The following is a 17630-nucleotide window of genomic DNA, read 5'->3' on the forward strand; positions in this document are numbered from 1 at the left end:
AGTTTCTAATTCCTCTCTCCCTGCCCCTGTCTCCAAGCATATTGGGAAATGGTGTCAGAGCACTCCGGTAGCCATTATTGTCAGGATCCAGAGGGTAGGACCCCCTTAGTGGCTCAGTCCAGCATTCTAGGAGCTGGCAAACTCCAAGAGTGGGTTACACCTGCATAATCAAAACAGTCAGGCAGGTGTGATATGTCCCCTATTTAAACTAATAATTATATTAGCTAGTGTTAAGCGAAACCTCCCCATGTTCAAAGCAACATACAGGCATTAACTACCGTATATACTCATTCATTAGCCCGTTCATTTATAAGCCGACCCCCCAAGATGGTTAGGTAAAAATAGCAAAAACTGTATGACCATTTCATAAGCCGACCCTATATTTCAGGGGTTGGCAAACTTTGGCTCCTGGCCCATCGGGGTAAGCCGCTGGCGGGTCGAGAAATGTTGTTTACTTGGAGCGTCTGCAGGCCTGGAGCCCCTCAGCTCCCTGTGGTCATGGTTTGCCGTTCCCAGCCACTGGGAGCTGCGGGAATTGGCTGGGAATGGCGAACCGCGGCCACAGGGAGCTGAGGGGCTCCATGCCTGCAGACGCTCCAGGTAAACAAAATGACAATGTATTAGATATTCAATTCAATGATTCCATAGAGTTCAAAATCATTGAATGTTGGTGTAGACCCCTTTTATAAGCCGACCCCCGCTCTTTGATGCGTCACTTTTTTACCAAAAATATTCGGCTTATGAACGAGTATATACGGTAATTAATCCTCCAAAAAACCCTTTGAGTGAGGGGTTGTTATTCCCTTTGCATAGGCGGGATACCTTTCAACTTAGTGCTTATGGGAAGGGTGCGCTCAATTGCTCCGGACATGATGGTCCCATCTTTATCCACAGAAGAGATGTAACTTGAGCACAAATGTCTCCATCTGCTCTGCCAATGTACCTCTATCATGAGCCAGAGAAACCACTTCTAGAGCCAGCTGATAGCTCACTCTCTGTGAGTTACACAGCTCTTAGTTCCTCTGCCAAAAAGGAAGCCAGCTAGTGTTATTGATGGTGCTTTCATGTGGATATCGGTCTACTAGGAACTGTACTCAAGTCACCACATCATTTAGCTGTAGGACGGTAAGGACTTTTCACCACTACCGTCACAGGCCAAGGTTAGATCAGTGACCTCTGGCGGTATTCCAGTGGAAATCTGAGTAAAGGGTGCATGCGCAGGATCGTTTCCCCTGGACTTTAAGGTCATCTGAAGAACTTTAAAAAGTGGAAAGTAGAGAGCCATGCAAACTGCAGTCCCCACAGGAGAGCTTATCTGATTTCTCGTGCCGAGCTGTGTTCTAGAACGACGTGGTGTTACAGTGAAATATACAAGGGGACATGTACTGATGACTGGCCAAACTGCTGTTGCCCAGGGTTGCCTCTACAGTTTGTTGCTTAGGGTGACCAGATAGCAAGTGTGAAAAATCGGGATGAGGATGGGGGGTAATAGGAGCCTATATAAGAAAAAGCCCCAAATATCGGGACTGTCCCTATAAAATCGGGACATCTGGTCACCCTATTGTTGCTACAAAGGGTGGGTTGGGAAATCCTTATTTGCTTTAAGATTTTGTACGTAGGTGGTTCCCTAGAATATTGTTCACTGGATGTTGGGTGTTTGTCTTGGTTTTTATATAACTCTGCGTGAAACATGCCTATTTTTTTGCTTTATCTCAATTGAAACGCTATAGCTTCTCCTGTCCATCCGGTCAAGATGTTCAAAAGGGATTAGATAATGGGTGCTTCCATTTTTGGGGTTTCCAACTTGAAACCTTAAAGGGGGCCTGATTTTCAAGGGTTGGGGGCTTTCTGAAAATCAGCCCTCTCAGGTTGGGCATCCAAAAACGGAGGTATGTGAAGTGACAAGTCACTTTTGAAAATGTTGGCCTCCAGGTTTCCTCCAGGGCCCTAAGCAGTAGTGGAACTTCACCCTCGATGCAGTTCCAGCTTGATCTGGTGCAAATGAATCCCAAATCTAAGCAGCTTAAGTAGAGTGTAGATGTACGTACGTTTATCTGTGTGTGTGTATGTTTCATTATCCAGTCGATCTTATTGGGGTGCACATTGTCATTGTTTGTTGGTTGGCTGTCCCCTAGTATTTTAGGCCCAAGTTCTGGCTGGTTCTGAGTGCTGTCAAATCCCTTGTGCTTCACTGAAGGCGCTCAGGACCTTGCAGCAGGTGTGCAGTGCTGTGCTGGATTGGACCCATCTTGGGGAAGCCCAGTTGTGCTCTGTTTCAGTCAGTCCTACAGTTGCACTTTGACACATGCGTGAGTGCTGACTTCCTTTTTCTTCTCTCTTCTTTCAACAGTTGCGGCTTTGATCACTTCTGAGCTCCTTCCAGTGTCCGGACTATTGGGACTTTAAATTTTACAGACAGTTACCATTCAGTTCCTGGGGTTCCCCCCTCTCCCCCCTTTTCTCCTCATCACCTTCCCCTTCCCCCTTTCCCTCTTATAAAACTCCAGTGCATTGTGAGATTGCCATGGAGGCAAGGGAGACCCTAGGCAGCTCCCGGCAAAGGGGAGGTGAGGCGGATTTCCTGCCGGCCACGGTTTCCTCTGCGAAGCCTCCACCTGCTTCTAGCTGCACGGGGGAGACCATGTTGCCTGCTTCAGGCTCCGGGAAAGGGATCCCAGTGAGCGGAGAACGACTGGAGCCAGAAGAAGAGGATGAATTGGGTTCTGGGAGAGATGTGGATTCCACTTCCAATGCAGACAGCGAGAAATGGGTGGCAGGAGATGGCCTGGAGGAGCAGGAGTTTTCAATCAAGGAGGCTAACTTTACAGAGGGGAGCCTGAAGCTGAAAATCCAGACCACTAAGAGAGCCAAGAAGCCCCCTAAAAACCTGGAGAACTATATCTGCCCACCTGAGATCAAAATCACCATCAAGCAGTCTGGCGAGCAGAAACTCTCCCGAGGTGGGAAAAATAGCAAAGCAGCTAAAGAGGAGGACAGAGGGCACTCCAAAAAGAAGGTAAGGACACCAGTGCTTTCAAGTGGCCTCTTATTTATTTTTCCTCTTTATTAGCTGTTCACAGCTGATGAACTGAGCTGTTTCCCGCCTCTCCCTGGCCCCCTTTGCCTGTTTTTACACAAGACTGTGCTGCATGGACTGAGTGAGATAATCTGATCAGACATTCTGAACAATGAGGACCAAATTCTGCCCACGGGTGCATGCATGCAACTCCCACTAGGCCATGCCCCCAGCCCTCTTGGGAAGGTGTTGGGAGCCAGCCGCATGCCTCTGAGGGCAGGATTTGGCCCTGGGTATTGGACTCTGCTTTTGCAGAAATAATAAGAACCAGCCCTGTTACCAAAACAGATTTGGAACACAGTGGGTTTTCCTGTTCCTGCTCGCTGTATGGGGGGACCATCTGCTTTGCTGGGAACTCCTGGGAGTGGGACTAACCTGGGTAACCTGCACCTCTGTGCTGTGGTCGGTTGCCTGAGTTCACGCAGCCCGGAACCAGTTGCGCTTCTAAAGGTCACGGAGAGGCTAGACTAATCAGCTGAGAACAAAAGGTTTCCGATGTGTGTGTGTGTGTGTGTGTGTGTGTGTATACAAGAAATAACCTTCACCCAATTTGCCAAGCTCTGCTTGGTTAACACGGAGCTGATACAAACCAGGGACAGTCCAGCAGTCCCATGTACAATATGAAGATGATCTTGAATTGTCCTTTATAATAGCCAGTGCTGAGGAGGTCAAAATCCTGATCCTTCAAAGGCCTTTTCTGATTTGTATGTAGTTGAGAATTAAGATTATTAATTAAATGACTGATAAACGATGACCCCCATTTCTAACCGCTACGTGTCTGAGCACAACTTTGTTTTGTAAGCTTTTGATCGCATTGTCAAATACAGGTATGTGTGCAGAGAACAAATGCGCTCGTACCTATATACGGGGCTAATGGCTCCATTACTCTTGATTACAGCATTGTGCGGGCTGTAATCAACATTACAGTTATGGTTGAGAAGATACCTCCATTATTAGCCCCATTTTCTTCCAGGCGCTTATCATAGTCTTGAAGTACCCTTTGGGCTGAGATTTCTTATTCTTTACATTGGGTGGAAATGCATGATCCTGTGCTGGGTTAGCCAAAGTGAATCTTAAGGAGTGTGAACTCATGAGGACTGAAAGCAAGGAGAATTTTTCTCTGGATCCCAGTGAATAACATACTGCATGTGGGTGAAATACGTTACTTTTAACTCAGTGAAGTGATTTCTTTGGACCATTTATCCACTATGATGCGGATTTCCAGATATCTGGATATCCACTAAAGTAAAGTAAATAAATGCTTAGGCCCAGATACTAATATTCTTACTCGCACTGAGTAACAACCTACTCCACAAGAAGTCCTGTTGATTTCAATGGGAGTGTTTGTTGTGTGAAATAGAAACCAACATTAATAACGGTATCACAATCTGGCTGTTAATGATTGTGTGTCCAAACAAACGCATATGATTGTGGAACCATACTGTTAAGAAGACACACTGACTATAGTGACGTATATGGATCAAGAAGAACTTCCAGGGTTTTTATTGGAAATCAGGGCCAAATTAAAGATACTAGCATCATAGTGTGATTAGCTGCCTGCATGGCCATCCGACTAAAGTGGTTTTTTTTTTTTTTTTTTTTTAAGTCAACAAACAATAGTTGTGGAAGTGACATGCAAAACGCCTACAGGACTGCAACTTTAAGGATGAGATTTGACTCATGCAAAGGTCAGGAGATTCAAAGATATGGATCTCAGCAGTTTTTTTGCGGGTGTGTGGGCAGAGTATGTGACTTTGAAGTCCGTGACACCAAGCATTTCTGTAGCACATAGATGCTTCCATCAGGGATCGGAGCCCCTTTGTGCTAGGCACTGAACACCCATATAACAAAAAGACTGTAAGCTCTTTGGGGCAGGGTAATCAAAATATATAGCAAGAGACAACAGGTGGATACAATCCACAGATAGGGAGCACAAGATAAGGGTGAGGTGATTACGATTAGCATAATAAATGGGGCTCACAGTGCACCAGCTGCCTAACCGTTGTCCAGTTGGAGTTTCCACGAAGAAGCGTGGAGAGGGATTTAAAAGAGGACAATGTGGTAGCTTTGATGATTTTCACAGCCAAATGCCCCTGCCCCAGAAGTGCTAGCAGTCTGCAGGGCTTGATCTTGAAACCATGAAGCCAATAGGATTACTCACGTGAGTAAGTGCTGCTCACCAACCAGCTTGCAGAATCAGGCCCTAAATGAAGGCAAGTTGTAACAAGAGACGATGACAGACCTTGCTCGGGTCAGGTAAGGAGAAGGGAGGTCAAAGGGTGCAACGGTAAAATCATGTGGTTGCTGAATGGCTGATGTGCGCGTCATGAGGGTTACACAGAATTTTTTTGTGAAAATACAGTTAATTTGAGGTTAGGAGGAAACTGCAAGTTGAAACTTGACTTGAACCGGAGCTGAGGCTTTCTTGCCCTTCTGTGGGTTTTTCCCATGTAGAGGAGTATGCATCTCATATAGGGAGTTTTTGCATTGGCTTACAGAAGTACTGCCAGCTTTGTTTATGTGTGAGAAAGAGACTGTACTATTTAAACCAGCCAGGGATCTGTGGTGCTTTAGTGGTATTTATTCCTACAGTTATACTGGCTTCATCTCTTGTTGCTTTAGCAAAAGCAAACTCAACAGATCAACTGGGGAGAACAGTAGCAATCAGGAACAATATAGTGAAGCCTGTGGGCCAAATTTTCTGCAGGCATAACTCCATTGGTCTCAGTGGAGATGTTGGCCCACTATATTTTTTTCCTTGGGATTGAGAGCAGTGACACTATTCCAGTTTATCACCCAGTTCCGTATTCAGGGCTACACACTACTTTGAACTCCCGGTGAGGCAGGTTCGTGGATCAAGGGCTGTACATAGCTAGGCTTGGTGGAATTCAATTTTTATTGTTTTTATAATTTTGACAGATAATATCAATGTTTATTTTTCAGCATTTTTTCCCCGTTTTGATCTACTGAAATGTTCACAGTTGTGGGAAATTATTTAACGCCGGCATTACAACGCGTTCTATACAGTTTAAGGCAGCACTCTACTAGTTCTCAAGCAGCATTTTTCTTACTTTGCCTATCTGAGAATGTCGATTATTATCGATTATTATTTTTTTTGTTGGTTTGTACGTGTGTGGTGTAATTGACGTGTATCTATATCTACCGATAAAAATCAAACCCTTCTAAGGTTATCCATTGCCCTTAATGTGAACGACAGTGGTGTAAATGGCTGTTCTACACCTAGAGGACTAGTGCTCGAATTTATTTTTCCCCCCAAGGAGGAGCTAACTCTATTAGGACTTGAAAAATCACTTAGGTTTGTTGCATAATAATTTAAACCACAGCTACAGTTAGTCCCCAGTGCTTACAAATACCTCTTCAGCATGCTTGCAGGAGTTTCAATACACATAGCACAGAGGGCAAGTAATGAAAACATGGAAGCAATTTAAGTAACAGCATGTGGGTACACAAAGGAGTGGTGATGCCAGTAATGCAAAAGGGCTGCGAACTGGGGCGATAGTGTTTATTCAGTGGCCACTTAGGGAGGGAGTTATGCCGATTTCTTAGTCGTATAGTGTTCTTCTGTTTATAAGGCAGTATGGGCTAATGCATCAGTTCTCAGACTGTGGTCCATGGACCACTGGTGCTTGGTGGAATGGAGTCTGTGGAGATCTGTCTGTTCACCAGGGGAGGGAGAGGTGTGCTCCAGTCTTTGTTTCCAGCAGCTACATTACATGAAAAGAAGCTAGACATACACTAACTACTTTCCTCCTGTTGCTTTTCCATGTGAACAATCACTGCAGTTGCCCCGGGGATGTTATGTGATCATGAATGAGAGTGGAGGGAATCCAGGAGACGATTTTATTGGGTGTGGTTCCCATTATGAAAAAGAATTCGCAAATCCTTGGCCTAATGGTTTGAGACTTAGGCTGTAATCCAGGAATGTCTTCCTTTCGGTCCTAGCTCTGCCAAGTTTCCCCCCCCCCGTAAACGGAGGCTGATGGTAGTTGCTTGCCCCTTTTGCCGGGCTCCTATAAAGACGGATTCCATTTTGGTTAGTATTCGTACAGCAATTTGTAAAATTGCTCTGTAAATACTTAGTAGTATTTCAGCTGTTCTTCACACTGGGTTGGAGTGGGCTGAGCCATTGGTGTTTACAACACCCACTGTTCTGTATCTGCAGAGGACTTCCTAACTGTCACAGGTGGCTGAGGACGATCTCCCTTTAAAAGAACTAGCCGCCTGGTGACTGTCACAGACCGGTTGAAAGGGAGATGGGTCTCAGCCCACTTGTGACTCTAAGGTAGATTCTGATTAAGAAAACACAACATAAGCCACAACTCCACTACCTTGCAAGTGCCGAATTTGCTGCACATGCCTTCACTTCCACACCTGCAGCGGGGCCATTGCAAGTCTGCATCTTTTAGTCAGTCCTAGCGCATTTTCCCTTTGGAAGTGGGCAAACAAACTGTCAGCTTTGATGGGTACTAAAAGCATGGCACCACATGCTAAGAAGCAATCCATCAACATTCCAGGCCTGTCTCGCAGGGTTTAATAAGCCCCAGATGAGAAGTAGTTCTGTGGGTTTTTTTTCTTTCTTCGTTTGCTGCCCTCTGTATTTTCCTATTGCTGTAAACACTTGATTTTTGTTGTTGTTGTGTTACTTAGTGTGCCAAACTTCCATTCAAGTTCCCCTCATATGCATAATTCACTGCCTCGGGGCGTGAAAACTCCTTTTTTTATGCTTAGGAAGGGTGACTCAATTTATCAGTGAGATATAAGCAGTGGCAGTAAAAAATTTCTTGTGTGCATTCATAGGAAGCTCTGCTCCCCGGATTCTCTCATATATACATCTTGATTTTAAATCAAGAGTGGCTGTCTTTATCAGGAAGTTCCTATCAAGTGCCCCGTTCTCCTGAATTTCCATTTGCATGTTTTCCTTTCACTTTGTATACCCTCCACGCAGGCACTTTCTCCTTGAATTCCTACGTGCTCCTGTCTCTCTTGTTCATATCCTTTTCCCTTTGGAGTAGCAGGCACACTTGCGGCCTGCACACTCTCCTTTCCCTGCAGGTTCTCATGAGCCTCCACAGTATCTCTCTCTCTCTCCTGTCAAATTACCCCTGTGCTGTATTCCTTTCCCTTCTGATTTGCATGCAGGATCCTCAAATTGCTCACAGTGCATATTTGTTTCTCTTTGAGAAGGGCATATCATTTCGGGATCCCCTTGTGTGTATGATCATCTTCCTTTGGGATTTGAACTTGGATGTAGTTGGCATAAGCCCTTGTCTTTCAAGAAAGTCGTGATTTTTTTTTTAAGGTGCAATTATATGAAGGGCTTCTCCTTCTCCCCCTTCCTGTTGTTTTCTCCCCTTCTTTTTAATTTTTTTTTTTGATGGATAGATGGTCACCTCCAGTTCCCTACCTTTAAAGAGCAAATGATTGGAGGAGGAGTGGGGGTGAGTGCATGAAAGGGATATTGATCCAAACCCCCAAATTAAGGGCAAATTTAAAGGGGCAGAGTCAAATAATTTGAACTCAAAGGCCTAATTCTCCACTGCCTCGTATTGTCATTTACATCAGTTCAAAGTGGGTTTGAAATGCTACCAGCACAGAATGGTAAGGCTAGATTTTCAGCTGCCCCCAAGGGATGCTGGGCACAGCTAAGGAATCCCGGCACGTAGGAGCCTATTATAGGCCCTTGATCTTGAGGATGGTTCTGTTCTGGGGACCAAGCCAGCATAGATCAGAGCAGCCTTGAGGCTGCTCTAAACTATACTGCCTACACCAGGTGTCATTTTGGCAGTGGGGGAGGACTAGGGTGTAGGAAAGGTGGTGGTATAGGACCTATCCTTTATACCAGGGGATGGGAGAGGTGTGCTGCAGCAGCTGTGTGCCAGCAGAGCAACTAACATGAGGGGAATCTTCCACTGGCTGGATAAACTGACTTCCGGCAGCTTTGCAATGGGAGACCAGCACAACACTGCCCTAAGAGGCCTGCGTGGGCCTAAATATGAAGAATCAAGTCCCAAATAGTTCTGAAATGTTTTTGTAAATTTAAATTAGTATTTTTTCTGTCCCGCACAGTGTTGGAAACACCAATTAGAAGACCTTGGGTTGGCGCGTGAAAAAAACAAAAAGTGAAATTATCTATAAACAAAGTGAAAGCGACCAGTCCTGTTTCTTTATATGGAGCTGAGCAAAATACAATAAAAGTAAACAAACAGAAATAAAATAGGGCATGTGGGAAAGGAAGGATGATTTATAATGATGATGATTAAAATTCACTCATCCTTGCCCTTCCTTTGAGTTTTACCAGTGCTGCTGTTAGCAGGGAGTAGTGTCTGCCTTAATCCACGTTATGGGTGTCTCCTGTGCAAGAGAAAAATGGGGCTTTCCCCCCCACACTTTCATGACTTGCACAGGCCAGCAGAGATCCATCCATTATCGTCCAGGTAGGCTGCCAAAGGCTGCTTGGCGTTTTTGCATGTGGTCAGTTATCTGCTAAAGGAACAAGTATCAGTATGATTTAGTTGGGGATTGGTTCTGCTTTGAGCAGGGGGTTGGACTAGATGACCTCCTGAGGTCCCTTCCAACCCTGATATTCTATGATCCTGGGGTGAGGGGAGAATGATACCGATTGCCAATTTAGGTGGTTTCTATTCACCGAAGCAAACTGCTGAATGAGAAGGACTGTGCTGTATTTGAATAGGTTAGTGGCTATAGAGCCAGGGTTTGCGCCACCCACTTCAGCTCATCCATGTGGAGGCTGTTTTTCATTTAAATTACCCAGCAGCCTCCCTCTGAATGTTTTCAGCTGGTCTCTTCCCTTCTATTTCCTCATTGATTTGAAGCTTCTGGTCCTGGGCCTTTAAACACAAGCCTCCTCTGTTGAAAACATGACAAAACAAAATATCCCTCGTGCGGGCTTGTGTGTTTATTGGACGCCAAGTGGCTTTGGTCAGGAAGTAATCGGAATCAGTTCTGGGCAGCTGGGGGCAGAGTGGAGAGGAGCTCAGACCTGCTGCTCCCAGATACCTGATTCCTGGAGCTGATTCGGCTGTCACGCTTTTCACTGCAGACTCATGGGGAAAGAGCTTGGTGAGGAGAGGCGGACAGGAGATGGGCTTTTCCCACGTCCCGTCTTGTAAAAGCTCAGCCATGTCAGGAGATGCCGGCTGCATTTTGAAAGCACTGCTTCTACTTCCTCTGAGTCCTCCAGATCAGTGCAGCTATGCTAGATACTGGGCATGCACACCCAGTTACAAATGGGCAGTGTCGTCTTCCTTTCACTAGTGCACACATTTGAACACACGTGCTCATGCACTCCTCCCACCCCTTTCTTCTTCACACATTTTCACGGTCTCAAACCCGCCCCTCCCCTCCAATTTACACACGTTCACTCGAACTCTGACACTTTGAGACAAACCTCCAGTGTCTCTCTCTCATGTGCACACCTGACCCTCCACCCCCCTGCATGGACACCTTCAAACACACGGATTTACATTTACATAGCTCATATTTACATTTACCTCTCACTCTCACTTATATTTGCACACACGTTCAGACTCACTTCTAGCCCCTCCCACACTCACACTTGCCCTCCTCTTCAGGCTCACGCCCAGTCTCACTCAGGCCTGGTCTATACCTCAAACATAGATTGACCCTAGCTGGGGCTCAGGGATGTGAAAAATCACCCCCCTCCTCCCGAGAGATGTAGTTAAGCTGACCTAAGGCCTGGAAAAGACACAGCTAGGTTGATGGAAGAATTCTTCCACCTCTCAAAGGGGTGGGTTTACTAAAGCGACGGAAAAACCCCTTCCACCACTTCATCACTGTAGCACTTGTAGTGTAGACGTAGACTCTCACGCACGTTAGTGCACACACCGCCTCTTCTCCCTCACACTCAGACACTTGTGCACATTCAATGGTATAGCCAAAGAAACTGCTTGGGCTCTCTTGGTGCATGGAACATGCCCTGTGCGATATAACCGAGAGTTTCACCAAGAAGCCATAGAGAGTGATTGCTCCAGCAGACTTTTGTTTACTTCCCTCACATAAACGCCTATTTAGGAGTTGTTCCCTCAGCTTCACCTTCATCTAAGGAAAAGACCCCCGATAAACAATCAAAGCTCTGTAGTTATTTAAAAATAAATGTTTAGACTTTTCCCACTTTGGATGCTTAAAAGGAGTCAGTTTGATAAGTGGCCCTCAAAGACAGGCTGAATTTACTGTGTTTTCCTTCCTTCCTTAACACGATCCCTAGACTGTGGAGTGGAGTCTGACTCTGTATGGGAAACGCTATCTCTAGTTAATATTGAATTGAAACCCTCCGCATATGTTCCGTTAATATGAGGCAGCCGGGGTGAGTGGGAATCTGACAGGGCCCTCCTAGAAACGAAAAGCATTATTATTTGTATTAGGGCAGTGCCGAAAGGGTATGTCGACACAGCGTTTTGGAAGCCACGGCAGACTCGGGCCAGTAGGACTCACTCTAGCGCGCTAAAGACAGCTGTGTGGACAGCGCTTTGAAGGTGCGGCTCAGTCTCTGAAGCCCACCTCTTCCCTAGGCGTCAGGGCCCAAGCTCCAGCCCGAGCCATAATGTCTACACGGCTATATTTAGCGTGGTAGTGCAAGCTCTGCTAGCCCAACTCTGTTGAGCCAGGCAGGGAGGCTCGCAGCCACAGGCTGTGTACATGTACCCTAAAGGCCCCAACTAATATTGGGGCCCGTTATGCTAGGCCCTGTGCAACCATAGAGTAAGAAACAGCTCCTACCCTACCCTGCCAAGCTTACTGCCTAACTAGGAAAAAAAAGCAGGAGAAAGGAAATAGTGTTACCCTCATTGTACGAAGAGGAAATTGAGGCACAGATCAATTTTAAGTGACTTGACCAAGGTCACGCAAGAAGCCTGTGACAGAGCCAGGGGTTGAACCTAGCCCTCCTTCACCCTAGCCCAATTCCTTAACCACAAGATCATCCATCTTTGAGAGCAGGGCCTGCTACCTTTATGTATTTGCCACAGATTGGTAGGTAAGAGATCAGGCCTATGCAATGGAGAGGAGGAACAAGCTGGGTAAAGCAGCTTTTTGCCTTTCCTCTGAACTCCTTTGCTCTTGTGGGTGTCCTAGTCAGGCATTCAGTGCTTGTTTTATAGTTTGAATGCTTCTGCACCCTTCCCCCCCCAATGGTATTTAAAGAAAAAAAGATTTAAAAATACTTCTCGGTTGAGATCTTGTCTTGTGAGCTTTAGCCTGGAGCAAGTTTTTATGGCTGGGTGTTACAAGACCTCTGAAAACAGAAGTTTATTATGGAAGCTCAGACAGGCCTGCAACTCCAGCAGGACTCCCGGGCCCCTCCACAGCCAGAGTCTTTTGTCCTTTATGAATGCAGCCTGTGGCCATTGTGAACGATATAGCAAGTCTATAATTTCCCGACATAATGACAAATCCAGGTCATATGTGAAAGTTACAGGTAAGAAATGTGATGGGGGAGGGGAGGAAATGCATAATAAAATCCATACCCAACATTTTAGAAGTGACTAGTGATTTGGGGTGCTTCAATTTTGGGGTACCCAATTTGAGACCCCCTTAAAGAGCCCTGATTTTTAGGAGGTGGGTACACAACCTTTCTGAAAACCAGTCCTCTTTAAAGACGCTGCACGTTGGCCACCTCAAATCGCTAGTTTCTTTTGGAAACCTTGGCTGTGCATATCAATCTGTTGCTTAAAAAATAGGCTGTAGCTCAAAGAGGACTGATGGGGTTGATTCAGAAATGACGGGGTGAGGTTGCTGCATGCTGCAGGTCAGACTAGGTGATCAGAATGGTCCCATCTGGCCTTAAATCTTTGAGACTGTTATTAATAGCAAACGAGAAATACGCATTCTCATCCTCTTCTCAGACGCTTCTGTCATTGTGGGTAGTTCCTTGAGATGTTTAAGGGTTTTATTCTCCCACTGCCCTAGCTTTATATCGTTGAAGTGCCACCGATTTCAGCTGAGGGGGACATAAATCTTCAAATATGTAAAAGGTTGTTATAAAGAGGATGGTGCTCAATTGTTTGTCATGTACATGTTGATAAATTGGAGAGGGTTCAGAGAAGAGCCACAAGAATGATTAAAGGATTAGAAAATCATTATGGTGCTAGACTCAAAGAGATCAATCTATTTAGCTTAACAAAGAGAAGTTGAGGGGTGACTTGATTACAACTATAAGTATCTACATGGACAACAAATATTTAATAACGGGCTCTTCAATCTACAAAACAAAGGTATAACATGATCCAAAGGCTGGAAGTTGAAGCTAGACAAATTTAGATTGGAAATAAGGTGTAAATTGTTAATGTAACTAATCATTGGAACAACTGACCAAAGCTCATGTTGGATTCTCCATCACGAACAATTTTTAAATCAAAATTGGCTGTTTTTCTAAAAGATCTGCTCTAGGAATTATTTCAGGGAAGTTCTATGGCCTGTGTTATACAGAAGGTCAGACTAGATGATCACAATAGTCCCTTCTGGCCTTGGAATCTATAAATGCCCACCAAAGGTAGGAGAACAAGTAATTGGCTTCGTTTGCAGCAGGGTATATTTAGATAAAATATTAGAGAGTTTCCCTAAGTGTAAGGATAGTTAAGCACTGGAACAGGTTACCTTGGGAGGTTGTGGAAACCCTGTTCTGGAAGGATTAGACAACACCTGTCAAGTATAGCCTAAATATACTTAATCCTGCCTCAGCATGGGGTGAGGGGTGGACTAGATGATTCTGTGAGTCACTCCTGATCCACACCAGTGAAACGATGAGTATCGTCCTTTAGGGAGTTGGCATGTAATATTCACTCGCCCAGTGATATCTGATTGACTGTGGTGCTAGGGTGGCAATGTCAAAGGAAGTGGCCTATCTGCTCTTGTTGACTCCTCTGTTTTCTCTCAGGAGGTTCAGGTCTGAGCAGTGGCGCATGGAATATGACTCCACAGATCAGACCATTGGTCCACCCCATGTTGGTTCCCACCTCCCACCATCAGCCGGTACCTGAAGCTTCAGGAAAAGACAACACTCCTGTCATGCAATTAGCTAGCTGTCCAGGGCAGTATACGGAGGGAAATTGCTTCTTTGGTCCTTCAAGGTAGAATCTACCTTGAAAGGCAGTTTATTAAATGGCTTTTCTCTCAGTAAATTTGATATCACTGTATATGACAAAATAGTCCTTTTGTGCTGGGAGAGCATGACGGCTTCTCAGCGGGGCTTGTATTGTTGGACCTGCCTTATTTCCTGGTATGCTGTTTGTTGGAAGCTGCCCACTAGAGCTAAGCAAAACAGGGTCATGATGTTCCCTTAGGGAAAAGCTCTGAGTGACCTCTGAGCATCTCTTACCCTCGCATCCAGAAATCCTCCTGCCTCCAGCTGGAAGGACTTTCCCTGTGGTGGGTCTCTTGACCCAAACAGGTCGCAGAGCATAGATTACCAGCTTTTCCCAGATGAGACAATTATTGTGAGGCTACAACAAACACCAGCCAAAGAAGGGAGACATTTTACTTAGAACCACAGTCAAAGAAGTTAGTTGAAAATAACTGATGAGTTTATCTGGCCCCAGGAGCGCCGCCAGCCTTTTTGCCGCCCTAGCCAGCGGAAGGTCCCGCCCCCGAAATGCCGCCCCCAACGGCGGCGGCCGAAGATCCGGCCGCCTCGGTCACTGCCCTCCAAATGTTAGTGCCCTAGGTCGCCTAATGGATTGCGCCGGCCCTGTTTGGCCCGTCCTGCCATTGCAGGAGATTTATATGGTAATCTATATGGGAGAATCTATGTAGTTGAGTACAGTTTTAAATAATTCTCTCAACAGAGCTTCGATCACTCTCCTTGGGAGACTATTCTACAGTAATAGATTTAATCATTAGAAAGAACCTCCCCCCATCACTCCCCCTCTTCTTCCGCTCCCTCGGTTATTCAGCCTCATTTTTCTTCCTCTCTTAATTTCATCCAACTACTTGTGTAATTATATTCCCTTGTGCCTGGCTTGATTTTAAAAAAGGGGTTCCAATCTGTGGATCTGGAGAACAATGGGAATTGGTGACAGCATGATGCGAGGGACCTGAGTTCAGGTGATCAGCTCCTGGGACTGGCAAGAGTGGCTATTAGCTCTCTGGGAATGATGGGTCCCCACTGAAATCAAGGGGAGTTTTGCCATTGACTTCAGTGGGAGGGGCCTCAGCATGTTCTACACCTGCCCTATGGGAGGGGAGCACTTCGTATTGCTGCTCTGTGTGCCTTCCCTGGTTGATTCACGGACTGTTATTAATGTGCTCTGGATGGATCCATTTCTCTTCCTTACTGGACTTGACGGGGATCAGTGTTCATTGACTCCAGTAATTATTGTCACACGGGAGGCATAGATGGCTGCACGAAGTCTTCAGGCCTGATCATGGTAACAGAGATCAATGGGAATTTTGCCATTGACTACAATTGGAGGAGCCTCAATCTCTCAGAAAGGATGTAAAAGCTGGGAGTGGGGGTAGGGAAGGTCAAAGGCTTAGACTGAGGGGTTTGGATGCTGGAGTGTGAATCCCAACTTCTAAAGCTCTGCACTACCTGGGTTTCGCTACAGCAATTCACTTGCTAATGTGTATTTGCAGCCAGCATAAAAGCTGTTGATTCGTCTTGTTTCAGTTTACAAAATGACTCATCCCGAATCAAAAGAAAAAGATGAATCTTTTTGTGTCAGCGAAAACCCCATGAAAGTGGGGCGGATGCTGATTAATGTCCAAATTGTGGCAGTGCAAAAAAAAAAAAAAAAAAAAAAATCGTTCCCTGCGATGCTGTCGATTCAGCTGGAGAATTTCTTTACTTCTCCCTGCTAAAACATTATGGTGTAGGATTGTTGTGAGCTGCTAAACAGATGAGAGGGAAATGCTACCTAGCTACCTAGCTATCTCTCCTTTCTCCTGTTCTGTTTTAATAAAGCCCAAGATGTTATCATGGTAAACAGCAGCTGCATGTTAGATGTACCAGGCAACACAGTGCATCTTGTCCACATGGTTTCATAACTCTTTGTGAAATCCCCAGGTCAGAGGCCATTCCACTGTGCCCATCTTCGTCACATCTCACTGATCTGTATCCTGGCAGGGTGTTTTTTCCCCCCCTTTCTTTCTCCATGTATGGAATGAACCATCTGCTGCTTTGGCTTTCAGAAGAATTTTGAAAAATACCAATTTCCCTTTGTTCCCAAAGAAAAACTAAAATCAAGCCCGTATTTGCAGGGGTTTCAGAAGGGCTCGTATTGTGTTTCCTACTCCCCAAGGAAAGGTTGTCCTCTTTCTTCTTTTCTCTTTGATTCGATTCCCTGCCACTGTGTGAGCGAGTCTGAAGCTGCAGCTGCTGCTGTCAGCTGGGGAAGGGAGTCCTCTTGTTTGAAACCCATGTGTTAATCCCTGGGTAGAAAAAGTAGAAAAGTAATCCCTCTCCACATACTCCCCCCACCCCCATTCCACTCTTCTGAAGCCCTATTGGCTGATGAAAGTCCTCGCTGTGTTATTTTTGGGTACCGACACATTTTAGGCACTATGTCTTCTAAGAACAATGAGCATCTCTGACCAAATAGCTCATAGCAGTTCACACCCATTATATACAGTACAGTTTGCATCACAGAGTTAAATAATATAGTTACAATTCGCTGAATTACAGGATGAAAAGAGCGAGGGGGCATGGGTCAGAAAAGGGATGATGCACTGTATAGATATGGGCTGTTAAATCGGATATGAAAATAGATAGATAGTGGATGAGGCAGAAAGATATAGGAAGGCCCGTTCAGAGGGTGGGAGCAGCAAGGGAGAAGGCTCTTGCAGAAACAGCGCCAAAGCTTATGCCAAAAGGAATCTAGTGTTTGGATGGGCATGAGAAAGGAGTTAGAAAGATACAGGTGCCTGGAGTAGCCTGCAATACATCGATGGAAGGCTTTCAAAGGAAGGAAGGCAGTTTTGATATGGATCTTGAAGTGGACGAGGAGTGAGTGGAGTTCTTCTTTGTTCAGGTGAGAAGGCAGGCAGCTGCACTGTGCCCAGTCTGAAGATCCGGGAGCTCTGGGAAATTCACAGCATTGCTGGAGGCAGAGGGGTCCTTGCGTTGCAGGGCAGAGGTGCTGATAGGCAGATCTGTGGGACTAAAGCCAGGTCTACACTAAAACATTAGGTCAACCCAGCTATGTCGCTCAAAGGTATGAAAAATCTACCCCCCTGAGTGACATCATTAAACTGAACACACGGTCAACGGAAGAATTCTAATGTCAACCTAGCTACTGCCTCTTGGGGAGGTGGGTTAACCACAGCGATGGGAGAATCCCTCCCATGGCCGGAGTGAGTGTCTACACTGAAGGGTTCCGGCAAGGCAGCTGCAGTGCTGGAGCTGTGCTGCTGGAGCGGTTTAAGTGTAGACATAGCCTCAGAGACATGGGAGGGGAATGCAAGTTAATGGGCGAGAATAACACCAACGTTATGTATAGGGGATTCAAAGGGAGGGATGAGTTGAGAATGGAAAAGGAGAAGACAGACATGTGCTATAGGC

At 45.7% G+C, this 17630-nt stretch overlaps 1 protein-coding gene across 1 annotated transcript in view; it reads left to right on the plus strand.

Annotated features, from left to right (window-relative positions):
- SETBP1 (SET binding protein 1) overlaps nucleotides 1-17630 on the plus strand; it is a 324990-nt gene that overhangs the window by 15296 nt on the left and 292064 nt on the right. The window contains exon 2 of the mRNA XM_026649298.2: nucleotides 2351-3016. Within this exon, the coding sequence (XP_026505083.1) occupies nucleotides 2525-3016 (492 nt within the window). The 5' untranslated portion in view covers nucleotides 2351-2524. The remainder of the gene's footprint in view (nucleotides 1-2350; nucleotides 3017-17630) is intronic.

Source organism: Terrapene carolina, unplaced genomic scaffold (genome assembly GCF_002925995.2).
Source record: "Terrapene carolina triunguis isolate 2854851 unplaced genomic scaffold, T_m_triunguis-2.0 Scaffold69, whole genome shotgun sequence".
NCBI lineage: Eukaryota > Metazoa > Chordata > Testudines > Emydidae > Terrapene > Terrapene triunguis.